General features: G+C 33.5%; 3 protein-coding genes and 1 non-coding gene across 5 annotated transcripts; 1 reads left to right on the forward strand and 3 right to left on the reverse strand.

Moving 5' to 3' along the window:
- The first annotated feature begins 266 nt into the window (after positions 1–266).
- Positions 267–6,801, forward strand: LOC124821669 (putative CoA ligase CCL6). 2 transcript variants are annotated; one of them, XM_088093091.1, is made up of 20 exons: positions 267–407; positions 511–718; positions 1,116–1,179; positions 1,581–1,670; positions 1,757–1,813; positions 2,176–2,224; positions 2,371–2,447; positions 2,826–2,862; positions 2,957–3,051; positions 3,168–3,332; positions 3,635–3,745; positions 3,829–3,916; positions 4,063–4,129; positions 4,210–4,285; positions 4,356–4,473; positions 4,720–4,965; positions 5,448–5,587; positions 5,731–5,913; positions 6,258–6,377; positions 6,513–6,801. In XM_088093091.1, the coding sequence occupies exons 2-20, from the start codon at positions 570–572 to the stop codon at positions 6,549–6,551; spliced, it is 1,971 nt and encodes a 656-aa protein (XP_087949217.1). In that variant the 5' UTR covers positions 267–407; positions 511–569; the 3' UTR covers positions 6,552–6,801. The 2 variants fall into 2 exon arrangements, with proteins under 2 accessions (XP_087949217.1, XP_087949218.1); XM_088093092.1 differs by lacking the exons at positions 267–407; positions 511–718; positions 2,176–2,224 and having other exon boundaries at positions 1,129–1,179.
- On the reverse strand, positions 898–971 carry TRNAI-AAU (transfer RNA isoleucine (anticodon AAU)). The gene has a single exon. It is a non-coding gene; the product is annotated as a tRNA-Ile (tRNA).
- Positions 6,802–8,588: 1,787 nt separating the features above from the next.
- On the reverse strand, positions 8,589–11,440 carry LOC148197162 (cold-regulated 413 plasma membrane protein 2-like). The gene is made up of 4 exons (XM_088092269.1): positions 11,206–11,440; positions 9,727–9,834; positions 9,563–9,633; positions 8,589–9,166 (listed from the first exon to the last, which is right to left on the reverse strand). Exons 1-4 carry the CDS (start codon positions 11,370–11,372, stop codon positions 8,913–8,915), a joined length of 600 nt encoding a protein of 199 aa, XP_087948395.1. The 5' UTR covers positions 11,373–11,440; the 3' UTR covers positions 8,589–8,912.
- Positions 11,441–15,782: 4,342 nt separating this feature from the next.
- Positions 15,783–17,612, reverse strand: LOC124838995 (allene oxide synthase 3-like). Its single transcript, XM_047314730.2, has 2 exons — positions 16,723–17,612; positions 15,783–16,632 (listed from the first exon to the last, which is right to left on the reverse strand). The coding sequence occupies exons 1-2, from the start codon at positions 17,486–17,488 to the stop codon at positions 15,956–15,958; spliced, it is 1,443 nt and encodes a 480-aa protein (XP_047170686.1). The 5' UTR covers positions 17,489–17,612; the 3' UTR covers positions 15,783–15,955.
- Positions 17,613–19,219: the final 1,607 nt, after the last annotated feature.

The following is a 19,219-nucleotide window of genomic DNA, read 5'->3' on the forward strand; positions in this document are numbered from 1 at the left end:
ATGATTCTGGAACAAATTTCAATTCTTTTGTTTCTAAGTACCATTTCAATTATTGAAAAGTTTACAAAGTGATCGAAACCCTAAATTTAGGGAAAGTTGTAAAATTTTGATGTAATTTACTCATACATGGTATACACAAAGTATCAATACTGTGTTTTTTTAGCAACTTCTCTTAATCAGTAACTCACCAAGCACTAACCAGTGTTACGTAATTATGTTAAAAACGCTGCATCAAAACCCACTAATTAAGTATTCTTCTACTTTTGGTTTTCTTGACAAAAGCTGATAGCAGAAGAAAACTGTAAAGTTGTGTCAATGAGAGATAAAGGAAAGGCATGAGCTTTGCACCAAACTTTGACGGCCAAAATAAATGCAGAAGAAAACACTAAACCCCTTTTCTTTAAAATGTAATGTTAAAATTTATTGCTTCAGCCTTCAGCTCAACCAACTCTTTTAAGGCCATGATCTGTTGTTAAATTCATCTACCATTTTCTCATACCATTCTTTCAGAGGCTTTTGGAGAAGAAAACAGCACCATTTTTTAGCAAGTATATCTTCTGTGCATAATAATGGCTGAGTTGTACACTGTGAAGGTGGAGGAGGCAAGGTTGGAAACTGATGAAAAACCTTCAGCAGGTCCTGTCTACAGGTGCATCTATGCCAGAGATGGTTTGATGGAGCTGCCTTCTCATTTTGAATCTCCATCGGACTTCTTCAGGTCACTTTCACTTTCTTTTTCAACTTTTCCTTTCTATAAACAAAAGGGTTGTCAAAGTTACAAAATTTATGCATAAAGTCTGTGTTTTGATGAAAATTATTGTTTCTAAGATTCAGCTGAAGCTATGTTCTTTCTTCATGTAGAAAAAATGACAAATTAAAAAGCTTTAAACTTCAAAATGGCCCATGCAGGTCTCGAACCTGCGACCTTCGCGTTATTAGCACGACGCTCTAACCAACTGAGCTAATAGGCCAATTGATATATTGTTTATACTTTAGTATATTGAATCCATTACAAAACAGTGTACACTCTGCTGAGGATTTTCACAAGTGGTAGTGAGTTGTATTTGTGGTGGGGTTTGAGGATTCATTCTTAGTTTCGATGGATTCATGTGCAGGGACACGACCAAGAGGTGTCCCAGCAACCCTATGCTGGGTCGGCGTCAAAAAACGGATTTGAAGGTACCAACTTTAATGTGGTTTTGTTTCTTCTATCATTTTCTGTCAATTTCAGTTTAGTCTTAAGTTGGCACATGCCAACTTTTTGTAGCATAGCTCCTTCTGTGTTATTTATATTGAAAAAACTTAAATGCTTATAGGTAACACAGCATCAATGTTCTTCTGAGTATAAATAGAATTTTAATTTGCATAATTAAAAATTCTATTCAATATTAATGCATATTAGTGAGATAAAACTCGAACTAGTGCTAACTAGAAGTTTTTTTTTTTGTCCTGGGAGCTAAATTGATAATGAACATACAAGTAAATGACACTGCTAAATTTTTTGAGGCATAGCTTAATAAAATTAAAAAAAGAAATTGTTGCATTGGGTCAATTGTGCAATTATTGGTTTGATTTTGCAGGCTGGTCCCTATGAATGGATGACATATCAGGAGGCTTATGATGCTTCCATTCGAATTGGTTCAGCCATGAAGAGCCGTGGTGTCAATCCTGTAATCAATCTTGCTTTTTTTAAGATACTATTTATGGAGAAAAATATATTTGCAATTCATCTAACTCTGTGCTTTTATTCCACAAGGGAGACCGATGTGGCATATATGGGTCTAACTGCCCTGAATGGATCCTTGCAATGGAGGTATGACACTGAATTTGGAGGAGAAATTGCACTTAAGCAGTTATCATATTACCTTAATCACAACCACGGACAAAACTAAAATGAGTAGTTATTTTATTCATGAGAAATGCTAAAAGCACATTCTTTCCAGTTAGAGAAGTGCACTTATTATATTTAGGGATGTACACTGGAAATTCATTCAACTATTAAAGATTTGAGTTTGTAAAGCATGTTCTGCTAGCATTTGTCTCTTTTTCCTAGCTATAATTTGGCAACTAAAATGTTCACTGACCTTGTTTGTATTATTGTTCTTCACTTAACATCACAAGAGTTGATTATTCCAATGGGACTCGAGTGGCTTGATTCAAATTTGCTGTTTGCAGGCTTGCAATAGCTACGCAGTAACATATGTTCCATTATATGACACCCTGGGTTTGTGTTTTGTTCCTTTTTCAAATCATTCTCAATGTGTTTGCTTTTATTTGTTCAAACCAAAGAAAAACTCAAGAGTTTATCATGTGCCTTTTGTGCTCATGTTTCGTCCAGCTAGAATGTATCTTTAAATTTACGTCTAACAGGTCCCAATGCTGTGGAGTTTATCATAAACCATGCTGAAGTTTCGATGGCATTTGTACAGGATAGCAAGATTCCTTCTGTAAGTAACATCATATTCTTGGTGCACACATATTCTATTGTTTCCTTGGATGAAATTTTATTTTAGTCAGATGCACACACCTTCAACATATAATTGTTTCAGTTAATGATCAACTAGTTTTCTAATAAATCGTAGGATGAGAAAGTAGTTTGCAGTTTTTAAAATGAGTTATATAAATCTACGTTCTAATATTTCTGTTACTTGCTTAAAGCAGTAGTAATCATATATTCTATTCTAAGCTGACAGAATGTTGCACATACTGCTAGCGCTTTTAACATTTCTATTTAGTGTAGTTCTTGTTATATTTTAAGTTATCCTTAGCTTATTATGTCCTTGTCCTTTTACCCTATTCCTATTAAAGCAAAACCGTTTCCACAGGTTTTGTCATGCCTTGGTCGCTGTTCAAATCTTAAAAGTAAGTCAATTGTGTCTATTTTGTTCCTGTTACTGGTAGTTGGAGGGTTTTTCATCTTTTAATGGTAACAAGCCTCTTTAATTTACTGGTGTAGCTATTGTGTGTTTCGGTAATGTTCTAACTGGACAAAAGAAGGAAGCTGAGGAGCTTGGCGTATCTTGCTTCTCGTGGGAAGAGTTTCTTAAGTTGGTAAGAACCTGATTCTTAATTTCATGTTGATGTTTATAATTGAGAGCAATAACCATTTCAATTGAGTAACGGGAGAAATATATTTTAATATTTAATTGTGTATGTCATCTTTCCAGGGAGATCTGGATTCAGACATACCACTGAAAAAGAAGACTGACATATGCACAATCATGTATACAAGTGGAACAACGGGTGAACCCAAAGGCGTCATTATTAAGAATGAGGCTTTCATGGCTCAAGTGTTGTCTATTGACCAAATGCTTGAATTAACTGACAAAGCGGTATGATAATAACTTTTCTCACTGATTTCATTTTATATTTTTTTCAAGTCAGTAAAAAATCTGCCACCCCACCCTGTCAGAAAAACTTTTGTTAGTTGTCATTTTTGTTTTCTGTTTATTTGTTTACAATTGAGTGAGAAAAGTAATGCCTGTTCTTGAATTATGCTAGAGAAAGTAAAGCTCATGTAATGTGTTAGTTATATTCTAGTATAAGCTGATGAATGATGAAGAAAAACACTTGTTTATCCTCTTTATATATTGATATGTGCTCACAAAACAGATGAATTATGTATTATTGATAGGGGACAGAAGACGATGTGTACTTCTCTTTCCTTCCTCTTGCTCATGTATATGACCAGATAATGGAGACCTATTGGGTTTATAGGGGTTCTTCAATTGGATTTTGGCAAGGAGTAAGTTCCTTTTATTAAGTTGTGGCTCATGGAATCTCTAATGTTGTCTCACTGAATTTCTTTTTTCATGTCAAATCTTGCAGGATGTCAGGTTCTTAATGGAAGATGTTCAGGTGCTGAAACCAACAATATTTTGTGGTGTTCCTAGAATTTATGACCGTGTTTATGCTAGTAAGACTATAATATTCTCGTACTATTGCTCTTATCTTGGTGTGGGATATAATGTTCTAAGTACTGAATTTAAGCTCTGTGTGCTCTTGTAATTACCATCTAAAATGTTCATTAAGTACTACTGACTATAAGTTTTGCACTTGAAGGCATCAAAAGCAAAATTTCATCTACAGGAGCACTGCGAAGTACATTGTTTCAATATGCATATAGCTAGTATGTACTACAATCATACCTACCCCTTTAAACTTCTACTCTTCTATCATAATTCAACCTAATGCATATTCTACTGACAGCAAGTTGGGATATATGGAGAAGGGTCTTCCCCAAGACAAAGCAGCACCTTTGTTTGATAAGCTTGTGTTTGATAAGGTATGTCATTTTATTCTGTGTCTCTTATTCATAAATTCATTTGAAAATTGAAATATTGGTTTTATGGTAGATAAAACAAGCATTAGGTGGACGCGTTCGTCTTCTGTTATCGGGAGCTGCTCCTTTGGCCAGGCACGTGGAGGAGTTTTTCAGGGTGACTTTTGGAGCTACTATGCTGCAAGGATATGGTAGTTGAATCTTTTGCTAAAACGTACTGGTGGATTGTTTTACGCCATTTTAATGACAACTGTTCAATACAATATTTTAAGAAATGGTTCAGTTATGTTAATCTGTTGCACAATTTTGGCATGTTTTTCTTTTTTGGTTCTTAAATGCATTCTATAGCAGTTTTCACATGTTAATCCTAATCAATTTGTTTATTTGTGTGTATGTCATTCAATTATGCCATGCTTATTATCATTTTGATGTTACAGGTCTTACTGAAAGTTGTGGTGGGTGTCTCACTGCAATAAGCAATGTGTTTTCTATGATGGGAACAATTGGAGTCCCTACAACGACCATTGAGGCCAGGCTTGAATCTGTGCCAGAGATGGGCTATGATGCACTCTCCACTGAAGCCCGTGGAGAAATTTGCCTGAGAGGGAATACCTTGTTCTCTGGTTACCACAAGCGTCAAGATCTTACTGAAGAAGTTCTGGTTGATGGTTGGTTTCATACAGGTAATTGCTCATGTTTTTGTGGATTAAACATTGGTTTAAAATGTCAATGAAGAGTTCCCTTTCTCCAAACTTCTGTAGGATTCTCCATTTAAGGATTTAGTGTTTAGTTGTTTAGATTAGACACCACTCAGAGTCATGTAAACTGCTACTAGATAGAATGACACACATACAATCAAAAGAGTTTTATGTTATGACATTAACAATTTCCCAATATGCTGTGTGAAATCTTGTGTTGAAATGGTCAAGGGGGTTTACATTGAAAATTGAGCAATATAAAAGCATCTTCATAAAATAATTAGTTCAACAATTGTTATTAAATTTGAAATCCCAGTGAAGAAGGAACACAGGAGATCAAGTTGAGGAGTTTTGTCACGAACTTCTGACATTCTCCCTCTTTGATTTTATTTCCTTGCATACTGATTGTAGTTGTTAATTTCCCCCTAAATGCCAATTGTTTTGGAATATTTGGAAAATCATTACAGGTGACATTGGAGAATGGCAGCCAAATGGAGCCATGAAAATTATTGACAGAAAAAAGAATATCTTTAAATTGTCTCAAGGAGAATATGTTGCTGTGGAGAATATTGAAAACAAGTATTTACAGTGCCCCCTTATAACATCGGTATGCTTCTGCTTCAATGATAGAACATTCAGTAAATTTATAGCTACATGAATTATGTAGGATGCCTAGTTTTGATGGGAAAGTGGACTTACAAATTCCTCAATTCTCAAATATATGTGTAATTCTTTTTATTCTACATGCAGATTTGGGTCTATGGAAACAGTTTTGAATCTTTTTTGGTGGCAGTGGTGGTCCCTGAAAGAAAGGCCCTTGAGGATTGGGCAGTGAAGAATAATTATACAGATGATTTTAAATCTTTATATGAAAATCCGAAGGCAAGAAAATACATTTTGGATGAGCTCAACAGCACTGGTCAGAAACACCAAGTATGTGCCTTGAAAACCGAATTCCATGAATTTAGTTTCGAGTAAACTCGAACTAGTCCTTGAGATTAGAGGGTCATGAAATACTTTGTTCATTTCTAGCTTTTCAAAGTGTCATTAACTTTAATTTTTTTCGCTTTGATTTCAGTGTTGGTTTGCACTAAAAAAGGACTAAAAATAGAATGCCTAATAATACAAGGCTTTTGAAATCATGGGGATTAACTTACTAAAAATAGAATGCCTAATAATCTCAAGGAATAATAAGCTTACTCGTTTAGTTTCAGTCGTGGTGTTATACTGTATTTTGATCTTGCTGGTTTAATTTGACGTTGTTGATATTCTCTCAGCTTAGAGGTTTTGAAATGCTAAAAGCAGTTCACCTTGAACCAATTCCCTTTGACATGGAGAGAGATCTGATAACTCCAACATTCAAGTTGAAGAGACCGCAGTTGCTCAAGCACTACAAGGTTTGTTTCATGTTCTGTGATCAATATTACTTGTTTCCTTAACTTCTCCAATCAGTAAGTACGGTTTATGGTTTGCCAAAATGTGCACCACATTTGGCTAAATAAAATCTCACTCTTGGGCAACATCAATTACAGGATTGTATTGATCAACTATACAAGGAAGCAAAGGCATAGATGACCCGATCCATATTATATGCAATTATGATGATTTGGACAGTTTCCACATAAACCATTTTGCTATTTTTTGTACACTTTGGTTCATTCATTAGTGAAGTGAATAGCTGCAAACAAAACCTTATATTAGTAACAACTAAGCATATCCACTATCCATTCATTCTTAAGAAGATTACAAATGATCATTTGAAATTCCGATAGATTTGATATTTCGTGGCTTTGGAACTTCTGCATCTTCTTTGTTTCATTATTTCATTTTGTCTTCTTTTACAATGAAAAAAAAAAACTGTTCGCCTGAACTAAACTAAAACTTAATTCAGACAATAATTTTATTAAGATTTCTTTAATATTTTTCATATTTATCGTTCATCATCATTCTCATCGTTAGATCTAAATATGTTATACGATGAGACAAATAGAACTTTACCCTATGCAGTTTTACAAAAACAATCTCATTAACTAGGACCCTTACCTAAACTATCTTTCTGGAAATAAATAAATTAAGCAATTAAAGTAATGACTATTTACCCGTTGTCTTGCCCTGGTTTTCATTAATTAACTTAGGTACATTTCAAAAAGAATAAATATAAAAATTTAACTCCGAGAAAGAAAACTTGTATACTTAGATTTTTGGGATGTGCATATATAAGAATGAAAAACCTAGATTATACAATCTTACATTATCACTTAATTACCTAAAATTTTATAAACAAAACGTTCCCTTAAAATTTAATAAGATATATTTATTTTTTACAGTGATAAGTTTTGTCATGCAAATTATTGGATTAATATTTTAAGGTGCGCATTTTTCCAAAGTAAAGCACAAAAGAAATTAAATAATTAGAGAAAAGAGATAGAAAAGGCATGATGATGGTACAATCCAAGTCAGAGTGTGCGAGAGAAAAAACTCATCAAGCAGAGGTAACTAGCAGATAAGCAGTTTCAGGTAGTTAACTAAACTGCAAATATAAAAGGTTTAGGATTTTTAAATTGAACTACTACAATTCAGATTTTGTTTTTAATTTTTCTAATAGTATAGACAATCCATAGTTCAGTCCAAAGTTAATTTTTCCTAATCCTACTCTCGTGTAGCCTATTTCAGGGTAATGCTGGATCTGCACTATTTTCATGTCTCTCTTGACCTCTTGTTACCAATGCTTTGAATATTCTTGGCAGAAATTATACTTTTTGAAGTGTGATAAAGATAAAAAACAATCCAACATAAAAAAGTTGCAGCTACTTTTAGAGTTTCCATACTTGGCATGACACTACTACAAATTCAGAAAATCCTTTAGTACTATGAACTCCAGATTCTTAAACAATGAAAAAATATTTGTCATACCCGTGTTGGATACTCCTTGAATACTTCCATATACATCCGAACAATTTAATATCTTTTTTTCTTTAAATTTTTAATTTCCCCCCAGAAACTTATAGGGTATCTTGAAATAATTTTAGGCACGTAAATGCATTCTGAAAGTATATTATTTATAGGGTACCTAAATCCGACATTAACTAATATGGAACATTGGGTGTCGTATTTAAGTGTTTGATTCTCTCTCTTTAGTAGCTAATTTTTTAGGATGAGTTTCTCAAATGTTTGAGAATTCATCAGTATTAAACTCATCTTCTTTTTTATTTTTTTTAAGGAAATGAATTGGATATTCCCAAATAGTAAGTAGTGACAAGATTATGGAGGGCAACGATCATAGATATTTTTTTATAATTGTGATCATTGTAGATATGAACTAATGAAAAAAGCATTAATATCTGTTTATATATCAGTAATTCTACATCTTTATGAAATATTTTATAACTTTTTGTTAATGTATGCATGGTCATGTCCTATCTTAAATTTAAAAAAAAAAATGTTGTGTTGCTGTGTTTATCGTATTCGTGTCTTACTAAGTGCATAGGGTTCATATCTCGAGTGTCTTGACATTGTTATTTCATTAGGCATTTTTTGTTTACATGCTCGTAGGGAATTCTGTTGCAGTTTCTAGGACTGCATTTTCTGGAAACAAAATGGTGTAATAATGCAGAGCAGAAATAAATGTAAATTTATATTACAACCCACAGGTAAGAGTACAACGGTTTCCCTAAATCATACATGATTTGTGAATACTCGACAGCTAAAACGATACCACAAGAATCATCTTCATCTTCTTTTGTTTTTTTACATTCCATGAAACCCAAAAATCTCAGTGAGATTTGATTCCACTGTTTTAAACATGCTAACTTCACGACAGGTCAATCATAAAACAATGCAAGGTGTTTACAGATATCAAGATCCAACGAATGAATGGTAGAGAAAACAATTGTTTTAATTCACACATATCAACCAAGTCCAAGTGATGGTTCCTAAAAAAGTATGACCACCAACGCCCAGATGGGATAGACCAACAGAAGTATTATGCCAACGGAATTTGATATGCCATGGGCTTTAGTGAAGGAGTTTCTAAAACCACCAGAAGCCCGAATATGTTCTTGCAACAGATAGCATGCAATGATGAGACACACTACCACCCCAACAATGTCGCTTCTAAAGGTGTTTGCAAATAGAGAAGGAGCTACAACGATAAGAAGAATCAAAGCACCCGGCAATTCCAGCCAATCTGCAGTAACAATCATACCTGGTTACTAACCTTACACTTAATTCTAAGCACTGAGTAACCAGATCGATAAAACTTAAGATTTGCGTTCTTAATTATTTTTATTTAAGTATGATTCTCCAATCGAGATTGAAATTTCATTTTGATAATTTAAGCAAACTTTTATTATGCCGATTAACATTATTTTTTATTGAAAAAATGGCACTAAAAACAGTTAAGGATTTCTATACAAGGTTTGTGAAAAAAAAGCATTGACTTGGTCACTTTGTTTGGAATGACAGTGACCATCAATAGGGGATAGCAGCAAAATAGTTGCGTTTTCTGAAGTTCAATCAATGGGTATCGTCACAGTGTTTCAGCACTCAGGGTATTACTACATTGTGAGCAGTTATAGCATACCAGGGAAGTGTCTTGGAATGAAAAGGCGCAATACAACAGCAATAACAGCAATCCATTTTCCAATCTCTCCCCTGCACAAGTAGAATGGTAACAGAAAGGAAATTCAATACTAGAGAAAACGAAGGTACAAAATTGATCTGAAATAAGCGTAATAGTCTAATCACCTGAAGATGGCAAAAATTATCGAAGGCAAGCTGAAGAAAATATATGGAATGAGTAGTCCTGTGAGAATATTAGTCCTCCAGTTTGTACGATCCAAAATTAACAGATAACTGCAAACAACATGATAAAATAATCGGTGAAGTCACTCAAAAACTAGAAAGTGAACACCTAGTAGTACCTGTCAGAAAGAATGTGCTTAACTGTTTATGTTTTAAAAAAAACTAATATCAAGTAACTTCAATTACTGTTTTTGCTTATAGAGTCAGTGTCTCTCACAGCATTGACTAATGAGGGTTTGGCACCAACTACTACAACATCAATTGTCCCATTGAAAGTTAAATGAATACAGCTTTCAAAAGTTTTGGTTGCACTTCCTCTTGGGATAAAACAAAATTTACCTGTTCTGAATAACCTTAAAGACAAACTATACTATAAGATATTGAGGTAATCAACATGGGGAGGGAGATAAGATGGTGGACCTCCTATAGCTTTAATAATATCTTGACTATTGGATGAATCTTATCCACACTCATAACTCATTCCACCCACTTTTAGTAAAGCAACTTGTCTTGTTTGGAAACAATCTATTGCTCTATTATAATTATTTGCATCAATATTGTTATTATATTAAAAAGAAACAGAGCATAGCAACCCATTATACACATGATTATAAAGTTATTTAAAAGAAATCATTTCCCTGGAGTTAATTGTGTACTGTAAAATTCATAATGAGTTATATCAATTTTACAGTTTTTCAATCAATCTAATTAAGGTCATTATAGAAAAATACATCGAATCAACATAATCGTTTTTTCATAACCTCAACCAATCCAATAACTGGTTCATAGCACATCATCCAAATAATTTCTGTACCTAAACAAATTCTCAACGACCCGATTAAAGAGTTTGAATGCATTATTTTACCATTCTTTAAAAGTAAAAGCAAACGGATTTACCTTCTTTTATATTACTATACAATGATATATTACAAGACAAAGTCATACTATAATTACTACTTTTACAGATCCAATCTCAGCAGCATCTTTATAAATTCATTCTATCCAGTTTCCACATGATCCATAAATCATCCGAGTGATAAAGATAAAAAGGTGACTAGTGTTATGTGTGTGTGTGTGTATATATTTATATTTATTTATTTATATTTATATGTAGTGTACAACAAATACGGAAGATGAAAACAATATACAAAATGAGTAAACATCCAACTAACTTATCCTTGATTAAAAATTCATGAAAATGAATCTTTCAAAAAATTATCCGTGTATATATAAGTTTTTTTTCCGGATGCAGAGACATACTTTTTTTATAAGAATAATTTATAAGTAATTAAATGAAGTTGATTTACGATAAAATTTTAGTCAGAAAACTTCAAGGAAGCTTTAATGAGTTTAGGAATTTCGTGATTAGAGAAAGACATAGCAGATATGGATAGTAGTAAACAGAGTGAGAAGAGTACGTACATAGCAGCAATGGCAGCAATCAATCCGAAAAAAGAAGCTCCAAAGCCTATGCCACCAAGTTTGACCACGTGATTGGCTAATTGATTAGCAGCTACACTTAGGTCTCTGAAATCAGAATTGATCAATTGCACAACTGCTTCTTCTTCAAAACCCATTTTCTTCAACATTTTTTTTTCTTTGCAGCCGAGAAGATGCAGAAGAGAGCAGAGATCGTGGTTTGGCAAGGGAAGAGATGAGGATCTGCATAATATACGTGCAGGAGTTGCAATTAGTCAAAGGACACGTGGAGCGTAACGATTTGGTAATGATGTAAGCGGATATGGACGCGCTGGCGTGCGAGTGTATCACAGCTGCTTTTGCTTACTCTAGCAATCCCTTATCAGGAAAGAAAATTCCAGTATCTGTCCGCACTGTAGTCACATGATCTAACTCTTGTATATGATTAGATTAAATTAAATTATATGATTAGATTAAATTATACCTAATAAAACAGTTAGGCCGTGTTCACTTGAGTGGATTTGAGGGAGAGTAATTGAGGAGATTTGAGAGGATTTGAAAATAAATTTTTTATCTGTTTATTTGAGTCAATTTGGAGGTAAGTGAGAATGAATTTGAAAGTAAAGTTTGTGAGAATCAGTATAGGATTTGATTGACGTGACAGATTAAAAAAAATTACTTTCAAATCCAATCTCATTTACCTCTAAATTCACTCAAATAATCAACAAAAAATTTATTTTCAAATCCTCTCAAATCCCCTCAATTACTCTCCCTCAAATCCACTCAAGTGAACAAGGCCCGGGATTTAGTTAATTTAATAATGTGAACACGTATATCCAAATATGTTTTGTGTACAAGAGCAATCGACACATGGTGCCATGTGCGTTATTTATTTATTTATTTATTTATTCAGAACAGCTTTTGAAGAGACCGTGTGTGGTGTCGGCCACGTGGCAACACGAACCTCCCTCCTGCCATTTGGGTCAACACGTCCCGTTGGGCCGACTCAACAGCCTGCATTTTTTTTTGGGCCTTACTCGTTTCTTTTGTTTGAATTGGTTTTGTGCCGACAGTGTATTGTGTATAAATATAATAATATAATAATGCGAAATGATTGGGTTAGTAATGATGAATTCTTTGCTGAATATTAAATATTCAGAAACGACGTGGTTTAGCTGATTAGACGGGACAGGTGCATGAGGCACTATTATGAAAATGTTTAAGGTGTTATAATTTGAGTTGGATAAGTTATTATTGACGGTTAATTATTAGCATAAACAACATTAGTTTAATCAAATATGACAGGTGTAAGAAGGTGATGGATGAATGGAGATCTGACAGCATCTGTTATGTGGATGCTTCATTATGACATTCTTTAATAATGACATTGTCACTGCTATTTTCACTTACTCATCACTTCATTTCCAACCAAACATGTCTGTCATTTTCTTCGCATTCAATCACTTTCTTGGGTCTAACTTCTCAATCTTATCTCGATTCTCACCTGAACCAAAAGACTAAACAAACTTCTCTATATATATGTGAACAGATATAAAATCCTGATAGATTAAATAAAGGTAGTTTTACCATAACAAAGAAAGAATATTGGGATTAATAATATATGCATCAAATATTTATCTCTGATTACGAACAATACAGACTTATCAAACTAAAACACATGATTGACGACGTAAAAAGGGATTTCAAAATAATTTGCATGAACTTTCAATAAATCATTTTCGCACCAAGTTATTTCTCCAAAGAAATCTACTGGTCTTTTAACAAAATATCAAATGGTAAAATCCTAATAATTGAATATAATTATAAATTTTGCCTCTGTTCAAAGAGGTTCAATTCTAACAATTTGTTTATTAATATATAGAGGTAGTAAGTTTGGTCATACTTTAGTCTTTCAAAAATGGATTGGACGTAAAAATATATTGAGTTTTAGAACAAGATTTATCAAACTGTCAAAGTTGTTAGTCTGGTCAGACTAGTGAATTGAAACGAGCTTATGTCGAGTCATTGAGCTGAAACGGGTTCATGCCGAACTGTTAAATTGAAACAGATTCATGCTAGGTTGATGTTGAAACATGCTAATGTCGGATTGATACATGATTGATGTTGGGCTGCATTTGAATAAATTATTACTTATTTGAATATAACATCACTTCCTAATTTGAATTTTACACTATAACACAACATGTTCATACATTAAATATTTTAGGTATTCTTAATGAAGTCTAGTCTGGTTGTCGAGTGGCTTGTCGAGATGGCTTGAATATTGTCATGGGTGAAGGCGAGCTTTTACATTTAGGTTTTTTTATGATGCTTGGTTATCCTGCCAAGTTGGACGGGTCACGAATGAGTGCAAGTTCCTTACATTTAGGCTTTTTAATATGTTGAATATCGGGCTGAGCGAGACGGGTTATGTTGAGCTGTCGGGTTGAAGAAGTCGTCCGGTCCAATTTTTTGGTTGGACTAATTCATTGGACTCGACCCTTTTTGCCATCTTTGTCAATAATATGCTTTTTAAAAAAATTTCCTCCAATAACCTATTGAATGTTTTATGATACGTGATTTATATAATACAAATCAATTAGTCAAACATTTTGGAATAGTTGAACAACTTATAAATCGATATAGACAAGATGATTATTATATTAATTACTTTATTTAATATCATCTTACTCTATTAATCAGTCTAAAAAAACTTAACATAAATCAATTAAACAATAATGTTAAGACACGACTAAACCAATTAGAAAGTGATAAGTGAAAATTTATTCCAAATAATATATATATATATATATATATATATATATATATATATATATATATATATATATAAAGTTTGGATAAGGTAATTAATTTAATTGATTACTATATTTAATTTCATTGAGCTCAAATACCTATTAACTTAAACACAGTAGTCTTTCAACAAGTACCGAAAACATTATTTAAGAGACATGTGAGGTGAATAGAAAATAAAAATAATCTGAAAAGCTATTAATAAAAAAATTAAGAGTGTTGACTGATCCAATAAAAACATAACGTATTCGTTATAATCAATTATACAAATCTCATATATTTGATTACCTATTAGCTTTATTCTTTTATGTCGTGTAGTTGGTTAATAATTCAATTGAACTTAAACTTTTTAATATGTGAGGTAGGTTTTTCTGGGTCACATTGCTTTTATATTAAAGAGTAGGCGCATGGATTATTTTTGGACAATGTGTCGTTATTATTGAGATTCAATGGCCTTAAAATATGAGAAAAAATAAGTCTAGTTTTTCTTCATCTGCTTTTAAGAAAACATGATCAATCAATCATACACCTAAATATATAAGATGCTATGTCAAAATTGTGGCCAACAATTTCTATATTTTCTAAATCAATCACATAGATTTACAATTTTTTTGACTTTTTAAATATTTTTTTTTCACTCTTTCATTATGTTCTAACATTTTACTTCCAACTTTGATTATATCATCTTTATTTTCAACTTCTTCACTTTTGATATACATCCAATAAACGGCTTATTTTAATAACAAATAAAATAATAAAATAAATATTTTATAAAATTTAAATGATTTATATAAGTGCTATAAAAATACGATGAATGTCATTGACAACCTTAAAATATTATATTATAAAGTAGGGTCAAGTTAATTAGTAATTAAGAATAATTAATAAGTATTGAATTTTATAAAAGTTCATATTTAACTATAACATTAAATGAATTTGACTTCAATAATAATGCAGTTTTACTTTATTTAAAAGATTAAAATGTTTAAAAATATAAAACAATTATAATTGATAATTTATTTGATAAACATAACACAAACTTAAAAAACAATTAAATAATAAAATGATTTTAATTTCTTTTTAACTGGTTATTTTTTATTTTAACATTGTTAAAAATTAAAATATAACTAAATGTAAAAAAACTTAAATTAATAAAGGAAAAACAAACAATTTTTTTGAAAAAAAAAATCCAATATATCAACTATCAAATAATAAAGTGTTAAACATCTAAAAAATAAATAAAAAATTAAAATATGAATTTAAGACTTGAATTATATAAATTAAAAAAAATATTTTTAAAAAATCTGTTATAAAAATTTATATTATTTTAATTAATGAAGTCAATTATTCCAAATTTTAACATAATCACTAATTATACTTTAAACAAATATTTCAACATAAATGTAATTAAATAAAGATTATTTATGTGTTGTTAGTATACTGGCTAGCATTTCTCATATATTTTATAGAATATTACATTAAAATAATAATAATAATAAATAAAATATTATAATAAAATAATAATGTGTAGAGTTGTAATTTAAGCATGAGATGAAAACGATGGGGTCAAAAGTTCTTGACGCTTAATTTTATCGTCCAAATACGCATAATAACCTTAGAACATGTTAAACATCGAAATTTACGGGTTAATTTAACGATAATGATATGATTAATGATAAATGATTAGTATAGTGTTGCTGATGTTGCTGGTTTAGCAGACAAATTAGAGCACACTCACTGATAGAGAAATATTAAAGAAAGAGAAAACGTGAAAGAAAAGGAATATATTGGATGACGAGACACCACAAAAACAAATTAAAATTTGAAACACACATCACTCTGCATGTTACAGGTAGTACTTACTCCTCTGCAGCGCGGAACAGGAAACATACTTACTTTACTTAATCCGATTTATTCAATTAATAACAGAGATTAGCGAGGGTCAGTAAGATGATTTAACCAGTGACTTGATGGTGACTTGGGGACCTAGAACCACAGGTTTAAAATCGAACGTAAAAGTATCGTATCGTAGGAAGAATTCCACCAAGTATAGCCTGCACAGGAGCACCACCAGATTCTTTGCGGGACACTGTTTATTATCCGGCGTTGGCTCCTCCGTCTCGCGACCGTTGGACCACAACACGTGGTTCAACAACTTTTCTCCATCAGGCCCAACAAACCTGTGGGCCACAAACTCCTCCGCTCTCTCAAAGATCTTAGGGTCTTTCGTAGCGAACGGCTGATATCCAAAGATCATCTCACCCTTCTTGATCACGTACGCCGCATCGTGGCTCTCCACCACAAGATCTTCCCTGGCCTTTCCGTACTGGAACGGAACCGCCGGCTCTATCCTCATCACCTCGTACACCACGGATTTAGTCAAAGTCATCCTATCCAACGCACGGAGACTCACCCCGTTTTCTTCCTTAACAACGCTCCTGATTTCCTCTGCAAGCTGTCTGTGCAAACTCTCCCCGCCCAACCCAACCCACTTCATCAGAATCGGAAACTGGTTCACCAACCCTCCCTGCGCGTTGAACCCTAACATGAACACAAGGTTGTGGCAAGCTTCGTCCCTCTTTATCCCCAACCGCTCCGCTTCGTCCAGCACGGAAGAACCTGCACATCGTAATCCCAACTAGATAAAGAAAACTTGCAACCGTAATAATAACACATTAACCGGTTCAGACTAAATGACGATCACATTACCTGCGCTGGCAAAACCCTCGCAGAGTTTCTTATAGCTGGATTTCACAGTCCACGCAGGCAAAGGGATTGTTCGGATAAGGAAATCTTCTGCGTAGTTGAAGATCCTGGGTAGACCTAGAGTGGCGAGCGGAGCGAGCTGCGCCGCGAGCCAGGTCGTGACGAGGGTGGGGCCATCGGAGCCGATTTTGGTTGCGGAGGGGTCTTGACCGGTGAGGAGACGGAAGAGGAAGTTGAAGGAGGCGGAGCCGACGGAGGTGTTGAAGTCGGCCTTGGAGGATCTCCCGGCGAGCTGGTCCTCGAGGTCAGCGAAGTGTTCTGAGAGGTTGTTGCGGAAGAGCGGGATGAAGGAGGCATGCTTGGAGGCGAGGAGGTTGAGGTAGAAGGTCTTGAGTAGCGTGTGGGAGGGCTCGGTGGTGTCCTGGAAGGCGCAGACGCGGTAGCCGCCGGTGAAGGAGGTGGAAGGCATGAAGGTGCCGTCGAGGACGTCGCGCTTGTCGACCTTGGAGTTGTCGAAGAGGATCTGGAAGGAGACGCCGTCGAGGAGAGCGATGACTTTAGGGTTTGAGGAAATGAAGGGACCGGGTGGCATGTTGGTTCTGATGACGGTTGCTTTGTACTTTTGGATTCGGTCGGCGAAGAACTTGTCGCGTCCCTGGTGGTAGAAGTAGTCGTGTCTGTCACTCATGGGTCCGAAGAAGGGGAGGCCGTAGCTTCCGGGAATCTCCTTGAGGGGAAGCTTGGTGGCGGTGGTGTCGGAAGTAGCCATGGTTGATTCAACCGTAACTTGGTGGTTAGTGTGTAGGAGGAGGGTGAGTGGAGTGAAGTATGTCTGAACAATCTATAATCTTTATAACGTTAAGTTGGCAGCGTGGACAACGTGTTCACGCTGTTTTACTATAATAACGTATTTAAAATAACACTGGTTTGCTCCATCCACCCACCCTTGGATTAGGATCATTTGTCTCCCACCTAAGACACCCTGTGCTTAACTTTTTCACCTTTTCTTATGCTTCACATTTTTTTGACACACTCTTCTATCTGTCACTCGCTTTCGCTTTCAATGGATTGCTTAGGATGTTCTAAGTTTCGCAATGTATGTTCACACTGGGATCTACAAGATATTTTAGTGAGCTATTTATAGCGTACCCTCCATTCATTTTTTCTTTTGACTTTGATAAAAATAACATAGATTGACAACCTTTTTATTTTATTTTATTTTTTTACAATTTTTTTAGAATTAAAATTTAAAATATTAACGCTTTTTTTATTAAGGGATAAAAGTTTCTGTCCATAGAAATTAAGTCGCATTCAAATTAATAGATCTGCCGAGTAATTATTGAATTGTTTCATCATGGGAAGTCTTTTGATACCTTCCTCTTGTACGAGAACTTAATGTCATCAGTTTAATCACGCAACATTTCTGAAAAAAAAATAAAAATAAAAACACATGTTTTTCACAAAGTATTCTCAAGAAGTTTACTTTTAAAATTGTTAGATCTGTCGTCTTATTCTGCTGGTGTATTCTAAATGTTGATCACTCAATTTGTATGTCGTTGTTTTAGAGTCCATCGATCCATTTGAGGTTGACCTGACACTCAACTCAAATGTATCTTTTAACGAGTTTAGCAAAGCTAAGTCATAAAAAAGTGTCATTTACGTTGATGTTTTATAAATCTTGTAATAAAAATTAAATCAAATCTATTAATAATTGTTATTATTCTCGTTAATTCTCCATCAATTGTTGTTATCGTTATTATTTAAATATCTCAACGACTATTTTTTTAGAATCATAAAAAAAAATTTCTCTTGATATTATCAGATTACTTATTCAACTACAAAAGAAATACGTAATTCATTTGGAAAAAAATGGTATTCGATATTTTGTAAGTAGCTCTTAATTGAAGAGTGTGAGACTTGATCTCGTTGTTTTTTCAATAAGAAGTTAAAACCAAAGTCATCAAAGGAAAATAAGTTTTCAATAACACCTATATTTGAATTCATATATTTAGTGATATTATTTGTAATATTTCTAAGCGATTAACCGTCGAATAAATAAATCTTCGTGGTGTTGTAGAATTATTATGTTTTTCTTAATATATTTTTCTTATATTATCTAACTTTCTCATTAATTACACGTGTACAAAGGTATATCTGTCGTTATATGAACTCAAATAAATGTCAATCCAACACACTCTTTGCTTCAATGTTGTTTCATGGAAACAAGCATACCTTGAGACGTGTTTGGAAATACGTTTTCTGCTGAGGAAATCATTGGTTTAAATAAGGATAAGTTTTACGTGAAAAAGCAAAACCCATTTTCTGGTAAAAAATTGTCTGTACTACACGTAACTGAATCCATTTCAGCTACTTTTATCTTTTTATAAACAGATCAACGGTAGATAATTAAACACGTAAGTTCCTAATAAAACTTTTATGTTGAATTTCTCAACAACATGATCGCCCAGTCATCTCTCTGTCTTTTGTATTGGTCGTTTTC

Source organism: Vigna umbellata, chromosome 6, assembly GCF_029865625.1.
Source record: "Vigna umbellata cultivar VRB3 chromosome 6, Vumbellata_1.0, whole genome shotgun sequence".
NCBI classification, from domain to species: Eukaryota; Viridiplantae; Streptophyta; class Magnoliopsida; order Fabales; family Fabaceae; genus Vigna; species Vigna umbellata.